Genomic DNA, 14,258 nt, shown 5'->3' with positions numbered 1-14,258 from the left:
TGGACTAAATTCAAAAACAAATTGAATTGACATTTTAATTCTGACAGCATTCCAATTTCCAAACGTCAAAATTGTGTCCGTCAAGAACAATGAGTAAGGAAACAGATGGAAGTGACATAACTACAAAAAAAGCATAGACTTAATATATACTAGACTTAATATATACTGTCGTAAAGACCACCTGATGGAAATGACATAAGCGTTCGTTATCATGAGTCTCTTGTCGTAATCGTGTACACCATTGGTAGCCAAATTACAAGTTGGACGAAAGCGATATCACTGTTCATCTTCTTTATTGCGATAAAGAAGTGCCCCTTTGCTTTTTGTATAGAAAGTCCTAGCCAACACACACAAATGCCACTAATCGCTAGCGTTTTCGTATCTTTTCTTTTTCGTCACAAACGATTGTTAAAAAGGCGGTGTTATCGCGTTGAAGAACAAAATGGCGTGCATTCGACAGCTGTAAATTGTGTGTGGCTGCCGATCAGTGATTCTTACTTCTCGTTAAAAACATACTCATACTAATTAATATGCATGCATTACGCTTGCTGTGGACCGCGCACCACCACACCATATCGGACAGGCGCAGGAGGAGGCTTTTGCTAAGACGGCAATTAGAGAGAATAGAAGACATGCCGGAACTTCTATTCACACAAAATTTCCGTCTTGACAAAGCCTCCTACACAAGTTTGTGTATGGATTTGCGCAGGGCAAAAATTTTAAAGGGAACCGACGAAATACCTCTCCAAATTAAGGTAAGAAAAAGAAAATGTACTTAAGTAATTTTACTATAGGTATTGTAATTAAAATGTTGGTCTTGAGTTCTTTATTCAAGTTCGGAGTTTCAGTTTTGTGCACGTTTCCAAGTGTCAAAATCCATATAAACAGCTTTAGAACAGTTTCAGATTTTATCAAAATCGGTTTTGGAGCCAATTATTTAGTCCAAACAACACGTTTTTCTGTTACTCTATTCCCTTACATTATCATAAGTAGGTACCTGCAAAACCAATTTAACTGTCAATTAGATAAATAATATTTAGATTTTAGGGATAAATACTTTGATGATGAGTATGTTAGTTGATGGTGATAACAAAATGACATTTATAATGATGATGAACAGCATTATGGAAATTGGAAAGTAGTCTAAGATCACTGATACAAGAAAATCAAATATTTTGCCAGTGAAAATATTTTATGGAAATTCAATAATGGTTATATAATATTTATAACTTTGATATAATATTATGCATATTGTATTAAATAATAAGCTGCCCATCTAAAGCTAAAAACAGAAAATCAACTTATGTTTGTTAATTAATAAATAATTAAATACAAAGATCTAAGTGTGATCTGCTTGTGATAATAGTTAAGGGTGTCCCTAATATAATATTATAGTTGAGTGTGGAAATCGCAAGGCTGAAAGAAAAGTATTATCATTTAGATTGTTACACTCGGTTTAGATTTATGAAACATTTATCATATAACATGTATCATTGTATTGTAGGTATTGTGTGCCTTAAGCTTTTTTGCGACGGGCTCGTATCAGAAACTTGTTGGTGTCGGCCTTCATCTCACTCAAAGAACCACAAGTCGCTGCATCAACGAAGTTGTGGATGCCCTAAACGATCCGTGGATGGTGGGTCGCTGGATTATTTTCCCGCAAACACCCCAAGAAAGATCGCAAATCAAAGAAAAGTGCGTATGTTATGTCCATATTATTTCGTTTATGAATTAACTGTAAATATACCTAGGTACAATAGCTAATATTTGTACCTAGGTATATCTACAATAAATTACCTATACACAAACTTTTTCCATTATACTTTTTTACCTATGACCACTACTAAAAATATACTAAACATTACACGGTAGTCAGTAGTTAGTAATTTTTAGGCAAAGATCCTTAGGCATGCCACTTATGGAGTAAACATGTTGTTTATAATAAATATGGATATACATTGGGAAGATCCAATTATAACTTAAACTAGCATTTGCCCGTGGCTTGCTCACGTTAAGGTCGAGTATCATTATATACAATCTTTTATTCCCTATTTTATCCCCTTAGGGATGGAATATAACAAAATCCATTTTTAGGGGATGCTTACATCATAGTAGCTTTATGCATGGAAAGTCTCAGCCCGATCAGTTTAAAATTGACAAAGTTTCATACAAACTTTCATCCCCTATTTTAACCCCTTGGGGGTAGAATTCATCAAAATCCTTTCTTAGCGGATGCCTACGTCATAATGTCTACCTGCATGCCAAACTTCAGGCTGATCTGTCCAGTGGTTTGGACTGTAAACAAAATAATAATATGATATGATATTATTTAAATCTGATCATATTTTTTTTGTTATAGATTTCAAAGGAAGTACTCTTTACCAGGGGTAATAGGGTGCATTGATTGCACCCATATTGCTATTCACAAGCCCAGTGACCAGGAACATATATTTTTTAACAGGAAAGGATACCATTCTTTGAATGTGCAAATGGTATGTATTATGTAGGTATATTATATAAGTAATCAAATATGATACTTACCAATAAGTAATATGATAGATTTTATGTTTTTGATTGTACCATAGGATCTTAGTGGAAATTTTTCAAATTTACATTCATAATAATTGTACTCACTTAATAATATAACTTGATATTTGCCAAATTGTGGCACAATTAATTTTTGCCACTATGAATGGGCGCCAATTTTAAATAAGGAAATATTATTTCCTTTATATAACAATAATACTCATTTTAGTCAATTTCTAAATCACCTTGCAGTGTTGAAATAAGTCATTATTTGTTTTCATGAGTTTTAACAAGTTTTAATAAAAAGTCACAGATTAAGATATGATTAGAGCAAGTAGAGACACACTGACAGGATGTAATGTTGCCATTTTATACCTCCATTATATCCTACAACTCGGTCGAGTTAAAGTCAAAGATGGAGGATCATGAATTGGGAATATTACGCAAATATCGGAGTAGAGGGCACAGTAAAAATCGGACCAACATCCGACTTGTTGCATCCGTCCTAGATACATAATATTGTCATTTTATGCCCTTTCAGATATGTGACGCCGACCTTAAAATATTAAGTGTCAATTCCAAATTTGGCGGATCGACACACGACTCGTTCATTTGGTTGGCGAGTCACGTCGAATCGTATGTAAGAGGAATTAACCTAGGAGGTGAAAATGTTTGGCTATTAGGTAAGACGTAACGACTTTATAATAAAGAGTGATTTTTCCACTGTTGCAACACAATTAGGGTTGCCAACTTTGCTGTTAAAAATATGGTGCTCCAAGGCTTTAAGGATGTGTATAACATTTATAAATCAAAAGATTCTGACCTAAATTCGAAGTATATAGTAGAATATAACATCCTGCATCGATTGATACCAAAAAGTCAATACCTTCCGATAAGTTACGTGAAATAATTCATTTTAAAATTTCCATTTATCATACGTAATATTTGCCGGAAGTGTTTCAATTTTTGAGAATTGGTAACTTTGTATCAAAGATAAACATCTAAAAAACTGCTTATCAATTTCTTTGTACGATTTGCGATTTTTTAAGCCCAAAAAAAGTGGGTTCACCGGTAATTCTGGGGAAATATTTCAAATTGAAATTTATAAAAATTATCCTTCGAAGGGTGCGACAAGACTTTATATGAACTTGGGCGGGGGCGCTGCTGGTAAAGAAGAACTGTCATATATGTCGTTTTTGTATGTGGCAGCGTTAGTTCCTTTTTTCGCCACCTTCATCCATAACTTTGCCGAGCTTTCTTGGCCGCCATTTGCGGTAGTGAAACTACAAAAAATTTTTGTCAATAATAATTAAATATCGAATAGTTCTTTAAAAATCTATTATAAAAAATCATTATAATGAATAATAAGTGTCTGGGTGTCCAATTTTTTACATAGGTATTTAGTACTTTCATAATTTAATTGGACGTAGTACGGTACGCAATTTGACCTTATAGACATCTATAAATGAATGTGTCAATGGGCACTGCTGGTGAAGGAGAACTGTCAAAAATCAGCCAAGTGCGAGTCGGATTCGCGCACGAAGGGTTCCGTTATCCGTACCATTATAGAGGAAAATTAGGCCAAAAATTCCACGTTCATGTATTTATTTTGAAAATGAAATGAAAACAGCCCAGTAACGTGGCGAAAAAGGGACTAACGCCGCAATCATACAAAAAAAACGTCATTTTTGACAGTTCTCCTTTACCAGCAGCGCCCCCGCCAGCCCCGCCAACGTTCATTAAAGCCTTGTCGATCTTGTACACAAAATACTGTTTTCAGTATCAAAATGTGAAAACACTTTATTATCATGACTGTTTTAAACTGAAACATTCAGATTTAATGTACGTTTTTAAAAGAATAATAAGGAACTTCGTTTCAATAAATAAAATACTCATTTTTCTTCTGTCTGTTATTTTCTTTATATTTTTCTATGTTATTTTCAATAATTTTATATTATTTTTCAGGTGATTCAGGGTACCCTCTAAGGCCTTGGTTGATGACACCATTACTAAATGCGAATCCGGGGACCAGAGAGGAACGATACACCAGACGACATGTCCAAGCCCGGTCGAGTATTGAGCGCTGCTTCGGACTTTTAAAAGCTCGTTGGAGGTGCTTACTTCATGACAGAGTTCTCCATTATCATCCAGAAATGGCTAGTAAAATAGTTCATGCGTGTTGTGTTCTACATAATATTGCATTACACGCAAATGTAGCATCGCCTCCACTTCATGAGTTACCACCGGACCTTCAGGATGATGATGGAGAACTTCACTTAGAGAACACCTCCAACGATGATTATCTCCATGGCAGCGCAGTACGATCTGCACTAATTAATAGGATGAACTAATACTTATACGAAAAAATATGTACCCATGTACCACAATTTTATAATAATAATAATAATTTATTTGCCAGAGTGAAATGTACAATAATATGGTCTCATAATAAAATACAGGATCATATCACTCAGCTAAATTAATAGTATGTATGCGAATGTCATTTAATTAATCTAAAAGGTGGAGAAAAGTATTACATAGAAATATTCAAGAAAATAAACGCACACTACTTGTATGAAAATAAGCACAAAATGGCCACGTGATGATGGGCTAAGACTACATCTCACAGATTACTAGTATATAATATTTGTAGACTACATCTATACTATAATACTTTATCTATGGCCGTGTTCGTCGGCGTATTTTTGGACAAACCTTTTATTGCGCATGTCCGAAAGATGTCATGGCAACGCCTTAACAAGTTGCTGGTCAAGTCGTAAACAACGTATTAATTGTTTATACACGTTTAAAATAATAAAAGCTAAACATAAATACATAAGCCTAAATTGTCTAAAATAATTTATTTATCACTATGATAGTGTTTGATTATTTAATTATGGAAAATATGGATATGGATCACTTGGAAAAATTAAAAAAAATAATTTTGTTTTTTTTTTTTTTTATGAAATAAGAGGGCAAACGAGCAAACGGGTCACCTGATGGAATGCAACTTCCGTCCCCCATGGACACTCGCAGCATCAGAAGAGATGCAGGTGCGTTGCCGGCCTTTTAAGAGGGAATAAAGGGGAGGGAGGGTAACAGGGATGGGAAGGGAATAGGGGAGGGTAGGGAAGGGAACAGGGTAGGGGTTTGGGCCTCCGGTAAACTCACTCACTCGGCGAAACACAGCGCAAACGCTGTTTCACGCCGTTTTTCTGTGAGAACGTGGTAGGTATTATTTTCGTTTTGAAAACCTTATCGAGATAAAAATGTGCAGAGGATAATATTTAAAGTGTATTTTAAGCGTTCTCTGTGGAAATACAAAGAGAAAAAAAAACACTGAGCGTTATTACGTTAAGAAAATTTTGTACTGTATCTTTGCTGATAGACTGTATGGACTGTATGTATGTGAAGAAACTAAAGAAAATATGTAATTTTAATAACAATTGTAAATATCTTTTATTAAAAAAATACTTTTACAATTCTTTTTTTCACTTGTTTATAGACATAATATATACATAAGTAATAAATTATCATCTTCAATAAAAAGGGACTTCTACATTATGAAGTGGTAGTTTTTTCATATAAAACTTAAGGTTAATCATATAAAAATATGTCACACAAATCACAATACAATAATATTAAAAACATACATTTGCTGCTGTAGGTGTAGCCAACGAATTTGTTGGGGTAGCTAAAGATTTTTTAGAGTATCTAAAAACAAGGTGTAATACGGAACCTATTAATTTCGAATAAATTGTTTTAGTATTACTCCTTGTTTTTATTTAATTCTTTTTTGGTTTTTGTTTGTTATTTGTTGATTATTGGATACATAAGTGAAGTACATACTTATTTATCCAAATATACTATTTTAATTGAAAATACTAAACATTTATTAGGTCAATCTAATCTAATTAAAATCTAATTTTAATATGAAGCAATTTAAATAATAAATAATATTTTTTTGTCAGGCAGCATAAGACTGATTAGTGATTACTGAAAGTTTAGTTTACTTTATTTAATAATAATAAATTAACATCTTATATATAAATTTCTCGTGTCACAATGTTAGTTACCATACTCCTCCGAAACGGCTTTACTGATTTTTACCAAATTTTATATGCATATTCAGATTAGGTCTGAGAATCGGCTATTGGCTACTTTTTATATTGATAAGTGCATTTGTTGAATAAATAATAGTAAATTATTACAACTCTAGACTGACGCCTCACGCCGACCATTGTTTGTGCGACGGGATAGCGATGGACGTTGCCATGGTGCCACATATATTTTATTTAGTCACTTCAATAAAATAATGTGAGCGAAATACCTACTTTAAATGGCAAAACAACGTTTGTCGGGACAGCTAGTAACTTCTATATTATTATAACAAAGATATTGTGTTGTAAAATATGTTTTATACTTTATATTTTAAGTGTTACCGACATTTAACTCATATAAATAATTGTAATTTATAAATGAGTTTCCTTAAGTTTAAAATGCAAAAATTAGCATGTTCTTATTGTAGAAATCCTTCCAAAATATAATCAGTTGACTTTAAAGTGAAAGTTTAGTTTATTTTATGTTTTAAGAGTAAGTATGTCAAAAGTTCTATTTTAAAACATAATTTAATTAATTTATATATTTAACAAAGAAAATATTGTGTTGTAAAATGTATGTTTTTAATATTATTGTATTGTGATTTGTGTGACATATTTTTATATGATTAACCTTAAGTTTTATATGAAAAAACTACCACTTCATAATGTAGAAGTCCCTTTTTATTGAAGATGATAATTTATTACTTATGTATATATTATGTCTATAAACAAGTGAAAAAAAGAATTGTAAAAGTATTTTTTTAATAAAAGATATTTACAATTGTTATTAAAATTACATATTTTCTTTAGTTTCTTCACATACATACAGTCCATACAGTCTATCAGCAAAGATACAGTACAAAATTTTCTTAACGTAATAACGCTCAGTGTTTTTTTTTCTCTTTGTATTTCCACAGAGAACGCTTAAAATACACTTTAAATATTATCCTCTGCACATTTTTATCTCGATAAGGTTTTCAAAACGAAAATAATACCTACCACGTTCTCACAGAAAAACGGCGTGAAACAGCGTTTGCGCTGTGTTTCGCCGAGTGAGTGAGTTTACCGGAGGCCCAAACCCCTACCCTGTTCCCTTCCCTACCCTCCCCTATTCCCTTCCCATCCCTGTTACCCTCCCTCCCCTTTATTCCCTCTTAAAAGGCCGGCAACGCACCTGCATCTCTTCTGATGCTGCGAGTGTCCATGGGGGACGGAAGTTGCATTCCATCAGGTGACCCGTTTGCTCGTTTGCCCTCTTATTTCATAAAAAAAAAAAAAAACAAAATTATTTTTTTTAATTTTTCCAAGTGATCCATATCCATATTTTCCATAATTAAATAATCAAACACTATCATAGTGATAAATAAATTATTTTAGACAATTTAGGCTTATGTATTTATGTTTAGCTTTTATTATTTTAAACGTGTATAAACAATTAATACGTTGTTTACGACTTGACCAGCAACTTGTTAAGGCGTTGCCATGACATCTTTCGGACATGCGCAATAAAAGGTTTGTCCAAAAATACGCCGACGAACACGGCCATAGATAAAGTATTATAGTATAGATGTAGTCTACAAATATTATATACTAGTAATCTGTGAGATGTAGTCTTAGCCCATCATCACGTGGCCATTTTGTGCTTATTTTCATACAAGTAGTGTGCGTTTATTTTCTTGAATATTTCTATGTAATACTTTTCTCCACCTTTTAGATTAATTAAATGACATTCGCATACATACTATTAATTTAGCTGAGTGATATGATCCTGTATTTTATTATGAGACCATATTATTGTACATTTCACTCTGGCAAATAAATTATTATTATTATTATAAAATTGTGGTACATGGGTACATATTTTTTCGTATAAGTATTAGTTCATCCTATTAATTAGTGCAGATCGTACTGCGCTGCCATGGAGATAATCATCGTTGGAGGTGTTCTCTAAGTGAAGTTCTCCATCATCATCCTGAAGGTCCGGTGGTAACTCATGAAGTGGAGGCGATGCTACATTTGCGTGTAATGCAATATTATGTAGAACACAACACGCATGAACTATTTTACTAGCCATTTCTGGATGATAATGGAGAACTCTGTCATGAAGTAAGCACCTCCAACGAGCTTTTAAAAGTCCGAAGCAGCGCTCAATACTCGACCGGGCTTGGACATGTCGTCTGGTGTATCGTTCCTCTCTGGTCCCCGGATTCGCATTTAGTAATGGTGTCATCAACCAAGGCCTTAGAGGGTACCCTGAATCACCTGAAAAATAATATAAAATTATTGAAAATAACATAGAAAAATATAAAGAAAATAACAGACAGAAGAAAAATGAGTATTTTATTTATTGAAACGAAGTTCCTTATTATTCTTTTAAAAACGTACATTAAATCTGAATGTTTCAGTTTAAAACAGTCATGATAATAAAGTGTTTTCACATTTTGATACTGAAAACAGTATTTTGTGTACAAGATCGACAAGGCTTTAATGAACGTTGGCGGGGCTGGCGGGGGCGCTGCTGGTAAAGGAGAACTGTCAAAAATGACGTTTTTTTTGTATGATTGCGGCGTTAGTCCCTTTTTCGCCACGTTACTGGGCTGTTTTCATTTCATTTTCAAAATAAATACATGAACGTGGAATTTTTGGCCTAATTTTCCTCTATAATGGTACGGATAACGGAACCCTTCGTGCGCGAATCCGACTCGCACTTGGCTGATTTTTGACAGTTCTCCTTCACCAGCAGTGCCCATTGACACATTCATTTATAGATGTCTATAAGGTCAAATTGCGTACCGTACTACGTCCAATTAAATTATGAAAGTACTAAATACCTATGTAAAAAATTGGACACCCAGACACTTATTATTCATTATAATGATTTTTTATAATAGATTTTTAAAGAACTATTCGATATTTAATTATTATTGACAAAAATTTTTTGTAGTTTCACTACCGCAAATGGCGGCCAAGAAAGCTCGGCAAAGTTATGGATGAAGGTGGCGAAAAAAGGAACTAACGCTGCCACATACAAAAACGACATATATGACAGTTCTTCTTTACCAGCAGCGCCCCCGCCCAAGTTCATATAAAGTCTTGTCGCACCCTTCGAAGGATAATTTTTATAAATTTCAATTTGAAATATTTCCCCAGAATTACCGGTGAACCCACTTTTTTTGGGCTTAAAAAATCGCAAATCGTACAAAGAAATTGATAAGCAGTTTTTTAGATGTTTATCTTTGATACAAAGTTACCAATTCTCAAAAATTGAAACACTTCCGGCAAATATTACGTATGATAAATGGAAATTTTAAAATGAATTATTTCACGTAACTTATCGGAAGGTATTGACTTTTTGGTATCAATCGATGCAGGATGTTATATTCTACTATATACTTCGAATTTAGGTCAGAATCTTTTGATTTATAAATGTTATACACATCCTTAAAGCCTTGGAGCACCATATTTTTAACAGCAAAGTTGGCAACCCTAATTGTGTTGCAACAGTGGAAAAATCACTCTTTATTATAAAGTCGTTACGTCTTACCTAATAGCCAAACATTTTCACCTCCTAGGTTAATTCCTCTTACATACGATTCGACGTGACTCGCCAACCAAATGAACGAGTCGTGTGTCGATCCGCCAAATTTGGAATTGACACTTAATATTTTAAGGTCGGCGTCACATATCTGAAAGGGCATAAAATGACAATATTATGTATCTAGGACGGATGCAACAAGTCGGATGTTGGTCCGATTTTTACTGTGCCCTCTACTCCGATATTTGCGTAATATTCCCAATTCATGATCCTCCATCTTTGACTTTAACTCGACCGAGTTGTAGGATATAATGGAGGTATAAAATGGCAACATTACATCCTGTCAGTGTGTCTCTACTTGCTCTAATCATATCTTAATCTGTGACTTTTTATTAAAACTTGTTAAAACTCATGAAAACAAATAATGACTTATTTCAACACTGCAAGGTGATTTAGAAATTGACTAAAATGAGTATTATTGTTATATAAAGGAAATAATATTTCCTTATTTAAAATTGGCGCCCATTCATAGTGGCAAAAATTAATTGTGCCACAATTTGGCAAATATCAAGTTATATTATTAAGTGAGTACAATTATTATGAATGTAAATTTGAAAAATTTCCACTAAGATCCTATGGTACAATCAAAAACATAAAATCTATCATATTACTTATTGGTAAGTATCATATTTGATTACTTATATAATATACCTACATAATACATACCATTTGCACATTCAAAGAATGGTATCCTTTCCTGTTAAAAAATATATGTTCCTGGTCACTGGGCTTGTGAATAGCAATATGGGTGCAATCAATGCACCCTATTACCCCTGGTAAAGAGTACTTCCTTTGAAATCTATAACAAAAAAAATATGATCAGATTTAAATAATATCATATCATATTATTATTTTGTTTACAGTCCAAACCACTGGACAGATCAGCCTGAAGTTTGGCATGCAGGTAGACATTATGACGTAGGCATCCGCTAAGAAAGGATTTTGATGAATTCTACCCCCAAGGGGTTAAAATAGGGGATGAAAGTTTGTATGAAACTTTGTCAATTTTAAACTGATCGGGCTGAGACTTTCCATGCATAAAGCTACTATGATGTAAGCATCCCCTAAAAATGGATTTTGTTATATTCCATCCCTAAGGGGATAAAATAGGGAATAAAAGATTGTATATAATGATACTCGACCTTAACGTGAGCAAGCCACGGGCAAATGCTAGTTTAAGTTATAATTGGATCTTCCCAATGTATATCCATATTTATTATAAACAACATGTTTACTCCATAAGTGGCATGCCTAAGGATCTTTGCCTAAAAATTACTAACTACTGACTACCGTGTAATGTTTAGTATATTTTTAGTAGTGGTCATAGGTAAAAAAGTATAATGGAAAAAGTTTGTGTATAGGTAATTTATTGTAGATATACCTAGGTACAAATATTAGCTATTGTACCTAGGTATATTTACAGTTAATTCATAAACGAAATAATATGGACATAACATACGCACTTTTCTTTGATTTGCGATCTTTCTTGGGGTGTTTGCGGGAAAATAATCCAGCGACCCACCATCCACGGATCGTTTAGGGCATCCACAACTTCGTTGATGCAGCGACTTGTGGTTCTTTGAGTGAGATGAAGGCCGACACCAACAAGTTTCTGATACGAGCCCGTCGCAAAAAAGCTTAAGGCACACAATACCTACAATACAATGATACATGTTATATGATAAATGTTTCATAAATCTAAACCGAGTGTAACAATCTAAATGATAATACTTTTCTTTCAGCCTTGCGATTTCCACACTCAACTATAATATTATATTAGGGACACCCTTAACTATTATCACAAGCAGATCACACTTAGATCTTTGTATTTAATTATTTATTAATTAACAAACATAAGTTGATTTTCTGTTTTTAGCTTTAGATGGGCAGCTTATTATTTAATACAATATGCATAATATTATATCAAAGTTATAAATATTATATAACCATTATTGAATTTCCATAAAATATTTTCACTGGCAAAATATTTGATTTTCTTGTATCAGTGATCTTAGACTACTTTCCAATTTCCATAATGCTGTTCATCATCATTATAAATGTCATTTTGTTATCACCATCAACTAACATACTCATCATCAAAGTATTTATCCCTAAAATCTAAATATTATTTATCTAATTGACAGTTAAATTGGTTTTGCAGGTACCTACTTATGATAATGTAAGGGAATAGAGTAACAGAAAAACGTGTTGTTTGGACTAAATAATTGGCTCCAAAACCGATTTTGATAAAATCTGAAACTGTTCTAAAGCTGTTTATATGGATTTTGACACTTGGAAACGTGCACAAAACTGAAACTCCGAACTTGAATAAAGAACTCAAGACCAACATTTTAATTACAATACCTATAGTAAAATTACTTAAGTACATTTTCTTTTTCTTACCTTAATTTGGAGAGGTATTTCGTCGGTTCCCTTTAAAATTTTTGCCCTGCGCAAATCCATACACAAACTTGTGTAGGAGGCTTTGTCAAGACGGAAATTTTGTGTGAATAGAAGTTCCGGCATGTCTTCTATTCTCTCTAATTGCCGTCTTAGCAAAAGCCTCCTCCTGCGCCTGTCCGATATGGTGTGGTGGTGCGCGGTCCACAGCAAGCGTAATGCATGCATATTAATTAGTATGAGTATGTTTTTAACGAGAAGTAAGAATCACTGATCGGCAGCCACACACAATTTACAGCTGTCGAATGCACGCCATTTTGTTCTTCAACGCGATAACACCGCCTTTTTAACAATCGTTTGTGACGAAAAAGAAAAGATACGAAAACGCTAGCGATTAGTGGCATTTGTGTGTGTTGGCTAGGACTTTCTATACAAAAAGCAAAGGGGCACTTCTTTATCGCAATAAAGAAGATGAACAGTGATATCGCTTTCGTCCAACTTGTAATTTGGCTACCAATGGTGTACACGATTACGACAAGAGACTCATGATAACGAACGCTTATGTCATTTCCATACATTTTTGGTTGACGATTCTATAACGAAGCGATCAAGAATTCATTTTGGCTAAGGCCTCTGACAACCCAAAAATGCGTGACTTTTCGATCTGTCAATGTGTGCGTGTGCTAGTGATGTATATTTTACTATTGATAGTATAGTCCGTTCCGTCCGTTATTTTACCTGAGTTTCTATAAGAAATAAATAATATGCAACTTTGACAGATTTGTATTTCAAATTAGGTATCACAAATTTTAATTGGCAAAAAAAGGTGACGATTGAAAAGTAGATACACATTTTCTTTTGGAATGATTTTTTCAACTTATTTATTACTCAGGTAAAATCTATCTGGTAAATCAGTCCTTACATTGAAAGTAAACGTTGAAAGTAAACAACACACATAGTACTTATATTATATTTCATTCTTAAATTAAATACATATCATAAAATATCATAATATTTTTTATTATAATTATTTTTAACCGACTTCCGAACAGGAGGAGTCTAGACGTTCGGCTATGGATATATTTTTTATGTATGTTCAACGATTACTCCGCCGTTTATGAACCGATTTTCAAATTTTTTCTTTTGTTGTACATTGTATTGTTCCGAGTAGGTATCATGTTCACAAAAGTGGTGGTCTGGTGATGGAAACCATGAGAAATCGAGGTGACTCCTTGATATTCAAATGGGAACATATGGTCCCAGAAAAGTTCAAAATCTTTCGATTTCGTTTTGTGCCAAAGCCTATTATAAGGTCAATGATTTCATAAACGATGGCACATCTTGGGAATGCTGAATAACTGCTTGCAAGGCTACTTCTACATGACTTACAATTATTATGTATCTATCTATGTTTACATTGTATAATTTTTAGTTACGACATTGTAAATTTTATTTTAAAAGATTATTTTTTTTCTTACTTTTTTTGGTAAAAAGTGGGCTCCGTGCGAGTTTCTTACGCCGGTTCTTCTCGTCGGCTTAGTTCCCGAACCGGTGGTAGGCACCATGTATTCTGAAAATATATTTTATTTTAGATTTGTTCAGAAATAAAGCAATTTTGATTTTGATTTTTTAAAACA

The 14,258-nt window shown here is 33.4% G+C and overlaps 2 protein-coding genes across 2 annotated transcripts; one reads left to right on the top strand and one right to left on the bottom strand.

The window, feature by feature from the left end:
* The first annotated feature begins 530 nt into the window (after positions 1-530).
* Positions 531-4,877, top strand: LOC121727112 (putative nuclease HARBI1). The gene is made up of 4 exons (XM_042114792.1): positions 531-755; positions 1,505-1,699; positions 3,068-3,209; positions 4,492-4,877. Exons 1-4 carry the CDS (start codon positions 531-533, stop codon positions 4,875-4,877), a joined length of 948 nt encoding a protein of 315 aa, XP_041970726.1.
* Positions 4,878-8,502: 3,625 nt separating this feature from the next.
* On the bottom strand, positions 8,503-12,849 carry LOC121727111 (putative nuclease HARBI1). The gene is made up of 4 exons (XM_042114791.1): positions 12,625-12,849; positions 11,681-11,875; positions 10,171-10,312; positions 8,503-8,888 (listed from the first exon to the last, which is right to left on the bottom strand). The coding sequence occupies exons 1-4, from the start codon at positions 12,847-12,849 to the stop codon at positions 8,503-8,505; spliced, it is 948 nt and encodes a 315-aa protein (XP_041970725.1).
* Between the last annotated feature and the right edge of the window lie 1,409 nt (positions 12,850-14,258).

This window comes from Aricia agestis, chromosome 5 (genome assembly GCF_905147365.1).
Source record: "Aricia agestis chromosome 5, ilAriAges1.1, whole genome shotgun sequence".
In the NCBI taxonomy this organism is placed as follows: Eukaryota; Metazoa; Arthropoda; class Insecta; order Lepidoptera; family Lycaenidae; genus Aricia; species Aricia agestis.
Note: the sequence above shows the minus strand (reverse complement) of the source record. Positions and strands in the feature narration are given on the sequence as shown.